Source organism: Ptychodera flava, chromosome 12, assembly GCF_041260155.1.
Source record: "Ptychodera flava strain L36383 chromosome 12, AS_Pfla_20210202, whole genome shotgun sequence".
Lineage (NCBI taxonomy): Eukaryota > Metazoa > Hemichordata > Enteropneusta > Ptychoderidae > Ptychodera > Ptychodera flava.
Genome location: NC_091939.1, coordinates 9,555,236 through 9,571,108, shown reverse-complemented (window position 1 = coordinate 9,571,108; position 15,873 = coordinate 9,555,236). Strand labels below are relative to the sequence as shown.

Here is a 15,873-nt window from a genome sequence, read left to right as displayed (position 1 = left end):
GTGAACATTAAAAAACAGAAGAAAGTTCCCAACCAAACAGGAGGCACGCCACAGACAGACAAATATTTCTCATTTTGGCGGTATGGCTAATAGCTGTCTCTAACTCAAACAGTAAAGTATGTAAATTGAAATTTTCTAAATTATTCTCAATTTTGTATTTCCCATACATCACAAAAAGTTATGCTCATGTATATGTAAATATCATAATTTTTCACTGCACTGATAATATTAGCAATGCCAAATTTCTGAATGGTAAAATATGCAAATTTTGTTAATATTTGAATAAACTCCTGTATTAGTAATATGGTAGGATTTTTGTCTTACAAGTATAGCTTAATGATTTTCACCTGCCTGTTTGTTTTTGAAAAAATTCAAGATCATTTGACACTCGAAAAAAAAAAAATCTGTGAAAATTGGACCTCGACAATATTTCAAAGTGCTTGCCAATGAAAAGCGCAGTGGTCGTCGCGCTGCGCATCCTCCTGAGGGGGTCCCCCTCTGTTGTAAACAAATCCAAGAACGCCGCACATGTTACGGGTTGATTGTAATGTTTGCGATATTGCCGCTTGTTAAAATGGCGGCTGATCTGTCACAAGCATACCAACTAACAAATGTACACGCAATAAAAGGTCAATTAATCTAAGTTAAATATCTGCTGAATATTGAACAATAATTGCACGCTGGATTGAGATCACATTTGCTCATGATTTTCTTGAATCAGTTGAATGGGGCTCGGCTACTGTTATCGCTCGAGCCATAGAGCTAGACGTACGCAGTACGCATGTATACGCCAACAGACTATCAACGACCGGGCTCTAGTTTCGACATCGCTAGCAAGGACGAGAGCTTTCATTTCAAGAGGCCCGACAGGAGTACAACAAGTTGTACAAAGACAACAACCCAAACTACAGAAATCTACAGCTCGCAGAGCAATGCCCGCTGCAGCAAGAAGCATCTCTGCATCTGTTCCGTTCCGTGGTCTGTATGAACGTCCGTGTCAAACCGGGTATATGGCGCGCTACACTCGGCTGTGGAGAATCCAACTCAACTACAAAGTTTACCCCGTTTTGGGGTGCAAACGAGAATTCCGAGTACAGGTATCAAGTCAAGCGAAGGACCTTTCATAGGTCTTCTTGTTATGTGGGGGTTATCTCACTTGAAAGAGGATTCAGACCTACCCGGCAATCAGGAGGTACAACAACGAAGTTTGCCCAGCACCGGTAGGCCTACACCAGCTAGCGGTTGGATCACTGCCATGACCGTGCACAGGACCGGGGCACAGGATCTCTCGATACGTCTATGCACGGTGTAGCCGTGCAATTTTCCTGCCAAATGCCGCGAAAACCCGCTCGTTTTGTCTATTGTTTCCTGTCATTTTACTATTTCTTACCACGTAATACTAGGAGAAGTAAGACATGGTGATCAACAGTTGGTTGTGGGCCAAGTCGTCGCGGGCCGGCCGGTACGTTGTGGGACCGGATTCTCTATATCCGTGTACGTCAACGCGGTGACCGTCTCCCAACACATCCTGCTGCTGGCTTGCCGATCATGGTCTTGAGTGTAATTTTTGTGTTAGGCATTGTGCTTGTTGCTGGTCTACATATATAGGCAATGTTGATCATTTTAGTTATGTATTTTCACTGTACTGTACATAGCATTGTGTAAACACCAGCGTGATCGCGCGCGATCAAACTTTTTGTTCACTGTGTCTTCGTACAGTAAACTCAGCGACATAATGTGCTGAGTGTAGTGTCCCAATGTTCGTAGCTCTACACGAGTTTATAGATAGAAATACACCACTGAAGTTCGTTTCCGATCTTAATATTTTACTATTGCATGATGTTGAGTCTTACAAAGGCCTTAACAAAGTGGGGGACTGCTCCCATCTCACTCCTATTGAAGTTGAGAAGACTTATGTTTACAAAAATTTATGTTTATCAACAAAAAAATCACGCACAGCGCAGCGCGACGACCCTGCGCTTTAAGCTCGGGGAGGTGGTGTTTGATATAAACTAAAATGTAACACATTTTGAAAACGCTTTAAACTTATCAGAACAAGTGTTTTAAATGAAAAAGGAAATACAAATGTACATAATTGGGGGCCCTCTTTGTTCATTTCGTAATAGTAACCATAGCAACCAGTAGTTATTGAACATCATTGTCAATCAAGTGACTTGTGTGCTGTAATGAGGGAAATCAGAAACTCACTTTTTCTCGTTTGTGTTCCAATTTGACCAAAGAAAGTCTTTGACCCCGTTTGCAGACACGAAATTAGGAAGTTATCGTAATTTGGCTCCTGTATGACCTTAACTCGACCTTTTCAGTATAAACTACCAGTTTGGTTAAATGTCTACAACAGCCAACTATATTCACTGAGATCGCTACCACTTAACCATTTGTAATCCTTTGAAATCAAAAATGCACGTTTTTCTTGCAGCAAAATATTTAAATCCTACATAACACCAAAATCTTGGAATTTTAAGGTCTTGGTTGTTACTTATGAAGGGCACTTGAAATGACCTGTTTTCATTTTGAATTGTGAGAATTTACAGCGACTGTTCATTGCATGTTGGCCGTTAACCTATAACCATATGAAATTGATTAATACCTTAAGAGAGATTTCATAATTCATAGAAATTTGCCTAAGGCTGGGAAATTGTAGAGATTATTGGAAATTCTCATAAAAATAGTCTATGTAAAATGATAGGACTTAAAGAGACAGATCATGTGGTGACCAGAAAGAGAATTGGCATTAATGAAGGATTTGCATTGGAGCTTCAGCTGGTGATAAATTGTACCAAGATTAAAGTGCAGAAAATAATTTGTAGAAGCAATTTAATTTGTATCAGGCAAACTTGTGACTTTGTGCTTTTAAAAATGTTTGAACTGAAAAAGAGTGCTGATAATGTCTGTTTATGTGAAATTTCATCAGTAATTTTATTGCTGCCTGACTATTCCTATAGTGAGATACAGTTATCCTTAATGCAAAGAATCGTTTAGAGATTTCTTATCAAGAATACATATGTGCGTATGATTGGAAATACTGAACTGACATGATCTGATAAATATGAACATGTAATTGAAATGTGATATATATTGCAATAATGTCTCTTTGTGTTTAATCTTCAAAATTTGGGCTTTATTATATATTTCCTTGAGGGAAATCTCTGTCCCCTTTTGTTTTCATTTCACAGTGACCCGTTCTGAATTGCAGAATATGCCTGCATGGAAGCAGATAACCATACTCAAACTTTTACAATGGGTTTTAGGTCTACTACAAAAAATGTAATTTTTCCCCCTTAGAGTTAACACTGGGATGGCAGCCATCTTGAATTTCAAGTGTCGATAAATATCGAATAATTTTTTTGTCTCGTACAAAATTTTGCATTGTGGCCCTTGATTCTTGATTTCAAATGGAAGTGGTTTAAAGTTTCTTCATGGAAAATTTAGACAAACTATTTGGGTCATTCAATTTCTAGATATGTAGTACCTTAAATAATGTCTCCAACACAGTATCCAGGCATAAAATACCTCCACTCCCTTTGGAGGGCAAAGGTCAAATGAGACACAAAAGGTGAAAAAGGATCGTCAGTTTCCTTGAAATGGGACTCATTGAATCTCATGTGTACATCATCTATGAATAACACCTAAACCTGAAGCAAATATTAGTAGAAAATGATTTTGAAATGTTGCGGCATTCTCTGCACTGTACACGCCTCATGAAAAGTACCGGGCTGGCTAGTACACCAAAGCAAATTGCAATTACATCCTATATCAAAGGAAGAAGCTTGAGTTACAGATATAGCCAGTCTGGTATTAAATTTTTCCCAGCAACTATCTGAATCACTTCATAGTCACTTGGTTGCAAACCTGATTATGTAAGTCCTAGTATTTCTTTTATCAATGATTAAAGTGAACTGAATGAAATTTGACTCCATGCATCCATTTGTTGTGCAGTACTTGATCACGACATAATATACTGAAATATCTATCAATTGCTATAGCGATTTCTTAGAATTTCCCTTACATCTGGCTGACTGTTCGCATCATTTAAAAGTTGCCTCGAGTATACTGAAAAAATAATTTAGTTTTATGATGTCTTCCTACTTCATAAATGGTGGTTTCAATTATTGTACGAGCAAAGTGGTGTCTATTACCACTGATGCATCGGTACAAAAATGTCATATCTTGACTGTCAAGACATTGAAGATATGATACATTCACGGTACAATATACATTACTTGATACAAACTGTCCCCTCCCTGTATTAAAACTATCAACAAGATCCAATACTAAGATTTTTGATGGTGCAATAAAATGTTGACACACATTATGTCTATTTTGATTATATCGTCATTACTGGTTGTATATTTATTTTGAGCTAAAATATGCTGTTCTTTGTTATTTTTTGTACGACTGCTCATGAGAGTGCTGAAGGAAGGAGAATGAGTGAGCATGTTATCGGGGGCTCTAAATGCAGTTGAAGACTAAAAGACTTGCTCAAAGTTTCATCAGTGGAACTTTCAATCATGCTCTTACTAAATCAACAATAAAAACTAGGGGTCACCGTGCAAAGTTTGGGACAAGCAAAACAAATTAGGGGTGGACCATTTGATATCCTGGGGGGGGCTTGGAAGATTGGTGGAGAGCCATTATTTTTTTTCCCACGTGCTTCACCATGAATTATTTTTTTTCTACAGGGCATATGCTGGCAACTTTTTTTTTTCACTTTCCTTCTTCGAGATATATTTTTTTTTACCAAATTTCGGTGCAATGTTTGTTTGCTTGGTTTTTCACACCCAGTAACAAGATGCTGTTCTATCGCACACAGACTATATTCAAGAAACTAAATAAAGATATGTAAATACATGTACATTTTTGATTCACTTTACAAAAACATATTTGTAAATTCATGTACATTTATGGCATTTACTTGTCAGTTTGTCCTTACATTGAAGTAGCCGGGTAATTTAAGAAAGTAGACGGGTGGACTGCGAGGGAGCGAAGCGACTGATGGCGAGTGAGCGTAGCGAACGAGGGGGGGGAGAGCGCGAGAGGGGGGTGTCCCCCCTCTCGCAAGGCGAAAAATGAAATTTTGAGTGGAAATGGTTTTCTCTGGTGGCATCTGAGGTGACATTTACAGACTGAAACAGTACTTTTGTTGTGTGTCTTAGACGTGGCTCACATACAACAAAACAAACAAACATGATTTTGTTTGTTTGTATTATTTATGACACACTTATGGTTTTATTTGCAGTGAAGATGTAACATTTAATCTTAAATCACCCGCTGTCTGCTCATTTCATTGCCCATTTCCCATTCTTCATTACCACATAGTAGTTTCCCCAAAACCATCAAACTCATTCAATTCTAATCAAAACACATTCGCTTTTGTTAAGAAAAACATTGGTAAAGATAATTCACTATAACAGTGTTCGCATTTACGAATAAAACATGCGTATATAGAAAACTCATAACAATGAAAAAATGTGTAGAGAGTCGATCCAATGCGTAATAATATTACGCATTGGATTGAGTCTCTACGCATTTTTTCATTGTTATGAGTTTTCTATACGCAAACGATAATAGTAAAATGTTTGCAGGCTGTCTCTCTTCTTGTGGTATTTTGACAAAATCCATACATTCAGATTTACACATTTCTGGAAAACACTGGTGAGCAATTTCAATTTCAGCATACTTCCTCTAATCAGAAGGTCATGTATACTGTACAATTGTTCATATTCAGTTATTGTTCCTCAAGCTTGAAATGGTTTATGCTTTATAAAACTCCAGAGCTACTGCTTGATTTTTATTGATGCTGCAGTGTGCATCGAACAATTGCCAAGATTTTTTTTTTTCCGAGTCGCAATGGTCCATAATTGTTTTTCCATCAGCCACTTAAAGCCAGATTTTTTTTTCCGAGCAACTCCACCTGGCATCTTTTTTTTTCCCCCAAATCTTCCAAGCCCCCCCCCCCCCAGGATATCAAATGGTCCACCCCTTACCCAACATTGCATGTTTGAAATTCAAAATGGCCGCCATTCCTGTGTTAACTCTATGGGGAAAATTAAATTTTGGATTTTCGAAAAACTAAGATGGTCAAAGTTTTTCTTTCTCCAAGAGCTTTGAAATGAGCCCCCACATGTGTTGGATCAGAAAAGAATTGTAGAAATTTGAGAGTCTGAATATCTGTTTCCAAGGCGCATTCTACCTTATCACATATTTTACGAAACAGAGATAAACTTTCACATGATAGACCTGAAAATCTGCTTCCACTGGTACTTCATTCCTATTTTATTCAATAACATGGTTTGAGCCATTATACAGGGAAATGGGGTGGAAGGGTGAAATATAGCATTCTGTGATGCACTTGTGCTGGCCATAGACAATTGAATGCTGTTCATATATGTGGAGTACATGAGGAAAAAATAAAATATGTTGAACTGTTCTGTATTGTTGCAGGTGCTGGGGAAAATTTAGAAAATACACTTACAGCATTTAAAAGGTCAGTACAAAGTTCTATGTTGTCAGTCATAACCTTCGGCAAAGAACGATGAATTTCGACTTTTTTTCAGAAAAAATTCTTCAAAAAATCACCATGGATATCAATGCATTAAAATTGATACCTGAAGATAACTGTGACCAACATGCTGCTGGCAAGCTAAATTGACTCTCATGGATCTGTTTGATTCAGTTAAAAAATGACAAGTAAATATGTACAAGAATGTCTCAGAAAGATGAATGTTTGAAAATCAAACTTAGCATAGTGGTACCCGTATATTGAAATTTTTTAGTTGTATGTAATGGTTAGTGCATTACATTGGACATTATGCTACATTTGTGTTTACAAGGATTGGAGTTTGTATAGCGACTCTTGAACCTGGCAGGAAAAAGGTCAATAATGGCAGTCATTATTTGTGCTGGCTCATTGCTATGTGCGTTCATCACATCCGTAATAGACAAATCAAAATCACTTTCCACTGTGAGGATCCGTCAACACTCGGGCATACATGTGACATATGTCAACCATACACTGTACTTCCAAAAAATCGTCTTCCCATGTTCTTAAATTATTATTCCACTCAATTATCCATGCGGCAATGTGTCATTAACATCATTCCGGACTGCCAGCCCTCAAGTTTTGTCTCCGTGCACATGAAGGTTTTTTTTCGGGTGGCTATGATAATGCCTCAAAATTTCTAAGTTCAAAGCTGGTATGTTTAGGGCGGTTATGCTTATGCCTCAAAATTTCTCAGCCACAAGCTTGTATGTTCGGGGCGTTATGATACAGCTTCAAAGCTTCTCAGTCTAAAGCAGGCGTCTTTTAGGTACGCCCGCATCATACCTAGCCATGGAGGTAGAAAGGGGGTAGGACTGCTCACAAACCAACAACACACCAGTTTACACAGTGGTTTGTCTTAGGTTTGAGAAGGGTATGTTGTAATCTTTTGGGTATTGTTCAGGTGCTGTATGGGTAGACCTTAGGCGTACCCCAGTGCCTCTGACTTTGGTAAGGGTACGTTTGATGCCTTCAGCTATCATTGCTAGCAACACTTAAAATGCACCATTATTATCATGACACATAGTAACAAACAATCTGGGAGATTATATTTTTTGTCAAAAAGTTTGTTATCTGAACCTCAATTGTTCAGTCTCTAAGTTTTGTCTCTTCATCCCTCACGCATGTTTTTTTTTTCGAATGACTGTTTTTTGTTGTAAGTTCTGTTTGAATATTCCTTCCCCTCCACACATCTGTGTCACCTATTCACATTTAATTCAACATCCATTTCAAGCACACTGTAATAAAATCACTCTTTTTAATTGAAATGATAATTTAAAATCACAATTCAGTGCATCAGTGAATTGGAATTCACCAAAATGCCATATCAGTTATTGTCCAATGTCTATTACAGTGGCGTGAAGGCTGGTGTTGAAATGCTGGAGCTGGACTGTCAGCTGACCAAAGACGGAGAAGTTGTTGTTTGCCATGACAACTGCTTGGAAAGGATCAGCGGTGAAAACGTCCTCATATCAGATTTAGACTACAAGGTAAGTATTTAGAAGATGAACTTATTCAATGCTCATTACCATCACTTTATTCCAAAATTAGTTTGTTTCTCAGAGTTCAGAAAAGTTTCAGATTTCTTGTCATTGTAATTGATCAGCAGTACAGTAAAAGAACTTTAATACATTCAATTTGCTAGTGTTTGATTAGGAGGTACCTAAAGACAATTTACTAATCTTCATTTTGAAACAGTGATATCAAGACATTTTGGCAAAGCTGGTAAAAACTTGATAGTATTCAGACAATGTTTTGGTCTTTATTGATTTTCAATTTTGCAATCATACGTGAAGGGATTAAAATATATTTAGGTCTGTTCAAGTTGCACTAATTCAACAATCAATTTATATTTTAGGATATTAAGTCAGCTATAATATTATTGTACAAAAGTATAATAGGTACAAAACAGCTTGTATGTACATATTTGCAGCTCTAGGTATTCCTCCCATGGCGGTGGATGGCTTATTTCCTGTCCATAATTTATCACATCTCACTGACATGCAAAGCATGTACACTCTCATTAGAATTCATTGACGTAGGCTGCTCTGACAAATTGGAATTCAAAATCTCATTTTCACTGGCAACATTACAAATCGGGATAGCCATCTGCAACGTCATGATATTCAGTTAGTCAGTCATCTTTACATGTATAACGTAAAACAATGTGACCTAAACTCTGCTGTCACATCAACAGCATACTTGTCTGTTTGATGTCTTTGGTTTTTTCAACCCCTCTACCATAATGGTTTGGCCCGATCCTATTGGAAACTGTCGTTGGAACTGTGCCTGTGTGAATTTCTTGTTTACAAACAATTAATGTATTTTGTGTATGATATCTAGGTGCACCTCATCATCATAGCTGCAACATTTAAATTATATGATGTAGATTATGACAGACATGTTTTATCTTTCACCAATCACCATCGTACCTTGGATACAGTGTTTACATTGGTGGTATGGGTCCCACACGACCTTTGAGCACAGTTCCGACGACTGTGTCCCTTTAATTAATGAAATGGGCTGAAAGTATTGAAGCATGTCTGAAATCAGTAGTTGATTATTTTGTATATGTTGTTTCTAGGTTGGTAGGGATGAAATGTACTGCCATCTAGGGTACTGTCACTGTTCTGCTTAATCAGCCCCAAGGTCACTTATTTACTGAAACATTTGATTGGATAGTAATTACAATGACAATATCACTATTTCTGTTACAGGATCTTCCATTGTTGAAACAGAATTTAGAGGTTACATTTACGAAAGGTAAGTACAAGTGATATTTCCTCTATAATCTTCTCTGAAATATGCACATGGAAACTTGAAGAAAGTGAAAATCACTACTTTTCAAATCCTGAAGATCTGCAGTACAGCATTTCTATATACTTTACTGTGTTTCTTGAACATAAGAAACATCTGGTCTAGTCTAAGGCTGACAGCCAATGACAAAATAGTATTCATGGATTTAGCATTGAAGTCATCCCTTGACAGATGATGACAGTCATCTGAACAAGTGTTTGTTACTTTATTACCCCTGATAATTTGAAGTGAATCCCTAGAGTCTGTCCTTTTGTAGTAATCTTCCTTTGTCAAGTTTCTCCTCTCTGCCACTTTGGGCAATCATATTTCTCAGTGACAGTGGATGGAGAATTGAGATTTGAGATGCATTTTCAGATTCCTGGTTTCGCCATTCAGTCACACTTTTTGGGTTTGACCTGTTTACCCCCCAAATTCCCTTTATACAGGTCCACAATCATTAATAGCAACGGTTTTAGGGACTGTTCAGTTTTTACGGCCGGGAGGGGGGGGTCATCGTAATTTGGAATCCGCGAAAGGTGGGGGTGGGTTGGTCATCGTAATTTTGGAATCCGCGAAGGGGGTCATCGCTTTTTAGCTCCGCTGTCAGCGACGCGGAGCTTATCAAATAGGTTGATTTCCGTCGTCGTCCGTCGTCGTCTCCGTCGTCGTCGTCGTCCTCGTCGTCCGTCAACAATTGCCTTCTCCTCTGAAACCGCAAGTCCAATTGCTTTGAAATTTTATATGCAGTTCACTTGGGGTGACCTCACTTCAGTTTGTTCAAATCGTGGTGAAATTTGCATATTTGTATTTTTGGGGCATTTTTTGGTGTTTTTGGTAAAAAAATCTTCTTCTCTGAAACCGCTTGTCCGATTGCTTTGAAATTTGATATGCAGTTTGCTTAGGGTGACTTCAGTCAGATTTGTTCAAATCGTGGCGAAATTTGCATATTTGTATTTTTAAGGCAATTTTTTTCATTTTTGGTAAAAAAATCTTTAAAATCTTCTTCTTCAAAACTGCCAGTCAGATAGCTTTGATATTTGGTACATATGTCCCTAGGGATGATCTATTTCAGATTTGTTCAAATTGTGCAGAAATATGCAAATTTGCATTTTTAAGGCAATTTTTGCCATTTTGGTCAAAAAATGTATTTCTCAAAAAGTACTGGTCCGATAGTTTTGAAATTTATTATACAGCTTTCTATCGATGAACTTAGTAATATGTATTGAATTTCTGATGAAATCTGTAATTTTGTATTTTTGGGGCAATTTTTGCCATTTTTGGTCAAAAAATGTGTATTTCCAAAACTACTCATCTGATAGCTTTGAAATTTGGTATACAGGTTTCTACAGATGAACTAAATGATATTTATTGAAATTATGATGAAATCTGCAATTTTGAATTTTTGGGGCAATTTTTCCTATTTTTGGTCAAAAAATGCGTTTCTCAAAAAGTACTTGTCTAACAGCTTTGAAAATTGGTATACAGGTTTCTATAGATGAACTAAATTTGATCTTTTGAAATTATGATGAAATCTGCAATTTTTACTTTTGGGGGCAATTGTTGCCATTTTTGGTCAAAAAATATTATTCTCAAAAAACTACTCATCAGATAGCTTTGGTTTACATGTTCTTAGGGATGATCCGATGTGATACATTCAAAGTATGATGAAATCTTCAATTTCGTATTTTTGCAGCTTATTTTAGCCACTTTTTTCTGGCCACTGCATCGAGCTATCAAAGATTTCCACCCTTCTTCATCAACATGTGTCAAAAATAGTTATTCTATACATAAACACAGCGGAGCTATATCGGCCGCTAGGTCGCTTGTTCACTGGTAGGAAAGGGGGTGTCACCACATTTTCAAAACATAATACCTACAGTAAAGTTCACTTTATGCCATGGCCATGATCGACCCTCTTTGCCAGCGGCCCACTACAATAAATTAACTTTATGTAATACCGGTACACCATGACCATCTTAACAGCCGGACGCCTTCGGCGGCCCTGTCCAGTAAAGTTTACTTTATGCAATGGCCATGATCGACCCTCTTTACTGGCAGGCCACCTTTGGTAGCCCACTAGAATAAAGTTGACTTTATGTAATAGCCCATGACCCTCTTAACTGGAGGGCTGCCTTTGGCGAACCACTCCAATAAAGTTTACTTTATACAATGTCCATGGACATAAGTTGTCTATGGAAATGAAGTTAAAAATTGCCTTATAGTCGTCCTAGACATTTGCATGGATGTGGCTGAGAAGTTTGTCCACTGGCATCTCTGCTACATGAATAAAGTGCGCCGCATACCGCAGTTCAATCAAACCGTGCGGGTAAATTGACATATGGGTTTGGTTATTTTTAGCTGGGGCGGGGGGGGGGGGGGGGGGGGGGGGTGGGGGGTGGGGGTGGGGGGGGGGGGGGGTCGGGGTCAAAAATTTTTTTTGTCTGACAAAAGGGGGGGGGGTCATCTTTTTTTCACGAAAAATGCAGGAGGGTCTATATTTTTTTGGAACACCGCTGACAAGATTTTTCCGCCCCCCCCCCCCCCCCCCCCCCCCCCAAGGCCGTAAAAACTAGAACGGTCCCTCAGGCCAAACCATTGTGTGAAAGGATCACTTAAAGTCAGTGCATCAGTTTTTGAACATCAGCAAAATTGCTAAATTTTTTCAACACTTTTTTGTCTGCAGATTTTGTTCCATTTTTGACCATCCTATCCCAAGATCTGTTGGTTGACTCCATGGCCCCCATCACCTAAAAATCTCCCTGTTTGATTTTATTGGCATTTTTAGGCCAAAATAAAAAATATGTGCTGTTCCGATTACCCGACCTACCCCAATTTTATCCCCCCGACCCTAGACTTTTTAGAGCTTCGTAAACCCGGAAGTAAAAATAATGATATGAAAAAACGTGAAACGCATGAAATTACAGCTAGTTTTCAATCGGGTTCGAACCCACAACATACGGCATCAGTCGCCTAGCATGAAACTAATTTTAGTTCGATTTTGATACTTTTTGATCTACTTCAATAAAATGTTGTTGAAACAATACCACGCGTAAATTTCCGTACGCTGATTTTGCATATGAAAGCCTATCAGCCAGTTGAGAGTTACGTTCACAAAAGTTCGTTGCCCTAGCCCGATAAGGTTTCTGTGTCACATCATCTCTGCACGATCGAGAAAAGGAGACAAACTGAAGGTTTTATGCATTATATGAATGTCCATAGCATTGAAAATAATTCTGATAGCAAAATTGACACGAAACATTGGACTTAATATTGGACTTTACTGGTACAGAAACGTGCTCAGTGCAGACTGAACAAGCATTGAAGCAAGCTGTGGTGTCAATGGGCACATGGGCCCGGTTTTTGAATTCAGTGAACAGACACTGACTCATTTTTCAGAGCAAATAAACCCTAAAATTAACTGTCGGTGACAACCAACCTTTCTGTTTGTTATTTTCCCCATTCTAAAATGACTGAAAAAAGCAACTGGAGCAAATCTGACATCGAGAAAAACTCAACTCCGCATTCAAATCAAAACAAGGGATCTGACCCTCTAAGTTGTTCGTTTTAGCTCTACTGAGTCTGCGCACAAAACTACAAGACCAGCTAGGTCACTACAAAAATACAGCTCACTGGTTTGCAAAGGGCAATGTTGATCCAAACTTACAGTAGTGAGGGATGATATACGCACAGTAAAAACGTGACAAACAAGCACATTATTTTTTTCAGAAGCTACAAAACATTCTTTTATAACTACAATAGATTTTTTTCTTGGCTTGTGTAGTGCAGACAGTTCAGTAAAAAATGAAAAAATCCCTTGAAGGTACAATGGGAATGGCTGGCTGTTGTTAATTTTGATGTTTGAATGTACATTAAGCCCTATGAAAGCAAACTTACAGAATATGTGCAAACAAACATACAGAATAATAATAATAATAATAATAATTTATTTTTCTAAAGCGATTTCCATCAATAAAATATCAAACCGCTTTACAATAAAATACAAGATGAAAATACAATAATAATAAAAGTACCATAAAAATGCTCTGGTTAAAATACAACAAGTACATTAAAATACTCCGTTAAAAATACAAACTCTACAATGCAACATGATACGAACATCAAAACGATGACTTAATCACTATAGTACTTTCTGAAGAGATATGTTTTCAGAAATGTTTTAAAAGAGGCAACAGATGGTGACAATCTAATTTCTTTTGGTAAGGCATTCCATAACGTGGGAGCAGCATTAGAAAAAGAACGGTAACCAAAATGTTTCTGTTTAAGCATGAGGGAATATGCTACAATTTTTAGGGATATTAAAACTTATGAATATTAATGAGCCGTCCGCAACTCTTGGAAGCCCTATATATTCACAACAGTGACACCCAAATTTGTTGACTTTGAAAAAATCTTATAGAGGATGGTGTTTGGAGCCAGCAGCTTGGATTGTGTAAGCAAGTGATTTATGGCTTGTAGTATGTGTATCACAAGTGACATCACTGCAACATTAAAACTTACATAAGATGTCCTCAAATGTTTCAGTTAAATCCCCCCAAAATTTTAAAATCCCCTTGAAAAATTCCAGGAGAGGGGGACCAATCCCCGCTGGTATAGTATCCTAGATGAAACACTGCATTGATGACCGTAAATATTGTGTTGTGTCAGTTCTTACAAGTCAGACTTACCTGTGGATAAACAGTTCACTTTCCTGTCAAAGAATTGTAATTTACCCATATCAATTTCCGTGGCAGTCTAATAAACCACAAATTTCAATTCTACTGATGAATATTTTATTTTATTAAATTGGTATTCAATTTGAGTGCGTTTCATGAGGAAATTGTTCACTGTTAGTTTGTTTGAACGCGTACGTACAAAATGCACATTGAGAAATAAAAAAAAAATGAAAAAAAAAAAATTCCCTACCTACCTACCCTATTTTTGAAAACCATGTAATCGGAACAGCACAATTTTTTTTTTTTGGCCTTATCAACCACATTGTCTCATTTTGGTTCTTTCAAAGATCAGTGATCATGTCTTTATTCTATATCTGATCACTGTATCGTATATTGACCTTAGTAAACCTATTGTTGGGTCTATATGATCTTTCACTTTTACCCCTGTGTTTGTGTTTCCTATGTTCTGTCTTTGTATTCCTGTATAACTGTATTTGTGTGTATGTGTGTCTGTCTAGCTGTCCATCTGTCTATATGTCTATCACTAGATGTGACTGCATGTCATACATGCATGTATACCATCACTACAGATGTATGCAAAAATGTAATTTTTTAGTCCCACTCATGGTTTGTTCTTGTGTATGTATTTCAGAACGCTATTGTATTGGCAATGATGATAGGAGGATACCACTGCTGAGAGAAATATTTGAAACATTTCGTGATATACCCATCAATGTTGACATCAAAATAAACAATGATAAACTTATAGAAAAGGTAAGTGTAGAAAACTGGGTCTGTAGTTTAACATAAAAGAGCAATAAACAATACTCCTTTGGCTTTGATGAAAATAATTTTTTTTATATTTCAACTCTTTAGTAATGATGGCAGCAATGAATAGCATAATGTAAATGCTGCGTATTGTTTACCATGGTCAAAAAAAGCAGTCCCTGAAACTCCTGCTTGCTTTTGTGCAATTTTGGAAGTGTTTCCGTCTGTGAAAGCAAAAGACAAAGAAACCCACCTTAATTGACTCAGACAGCAATGCGTTGTAGTGCAATCTTTGCTTCTGCCATACTGTCGTTTGCAGAAAAATATGATTTTTGCCCTGTGTCCACCAAATAATGGTATAACCCCATTATTGTTTATGGTATGACTGTACATATTTGAAGGGAAATGGGGTGAAGAGGTCATACATCAGTCAAGATGTCAGTATTCCCTCCATGTTACCAGGTTATCATTTTACAAACCTCTTTACTTCTGTTACTTTGCTGGACCAGGGAATATTCCAATCAACATGTAACAATAATTTCAATTTGACGACATGATTTGGTCAATATTCAGCCGTGACTGATACAGTAACCATGTGTGGCTATAATGTCTGTCTGAGTAACTTTTTGTTGGACAGGTTTCAGATTTAATCAAAGAATTTAAGAGAGAAGATATTACAGTGTGGGGAAATGTGAGGCAAGAAGTGGTGGATAAATGTTACAAGGAGGTGAGTGGTTATCTGAGATGACAAAAACTGATGTCATTGTTTGTTGTGAAATGTCAAAGTTGTATGCTTTGTTCTCAAGTTTCACCCTCACGGTGATGTCGCTATGAATTATTAACGGTTGATGAAGCTTCTCGGAAGAAGTCAGAGGTCTTGGATTTATACAGGGAAAGTAGAAAAAAATGGTATTGTGGTAGTGATTTTTAGATGTATCCATTTTTTACAGTGTTCTCTGTTCTGCTATGGTCTGTTATTATTATGCACTTTTATGTGATGGTAAAATCAAGAAATGAATGAAATACAAGGACAATTTTGAATTTTTGTGTTAATGTATGATCTGTAAGTTCTTACAA

The 15,873-nt window shown here is 37.4% G+C and overlaps 1 protein-coding gene across 1 annotated transcript in view; it reads left to right on the top strand.

The window, feature by feature from the left end:
* LOC139144919 (lysophospholipase D GDPD1-like) overlaps positions 1 to 15,873 on the top strand; it is a 32,507-nt gene that overhangs the window by 12,403 nt on the left and 4,231 nt on the right. Inside the window, exons 2-6 of the mRNA XM_070715751.1 lie at positions 6,463 to 6,505; positions 7,914 to 8,049; positions 9,277 to 9,322; positions 14,681 to 14,802; positions 15,434 to 15,523. Coding sequence (XP_070571852.1) covers positions 6,463 to 6,505; positions 7,914 to 8,049; positions 9,277 to 9,322; positions 14,681 to 14,802; positions 15,434 to 15,523 — 437 coding nt within the window. The remainder of the gene's footprint in view (positions 1 to 6,462; positions 6,506 to 7,913; positions 8,050 to 9,276; positions 9,323 to 14,680; positions 14,803 to 15,433; positions 15,524 to 15,873) is intronic.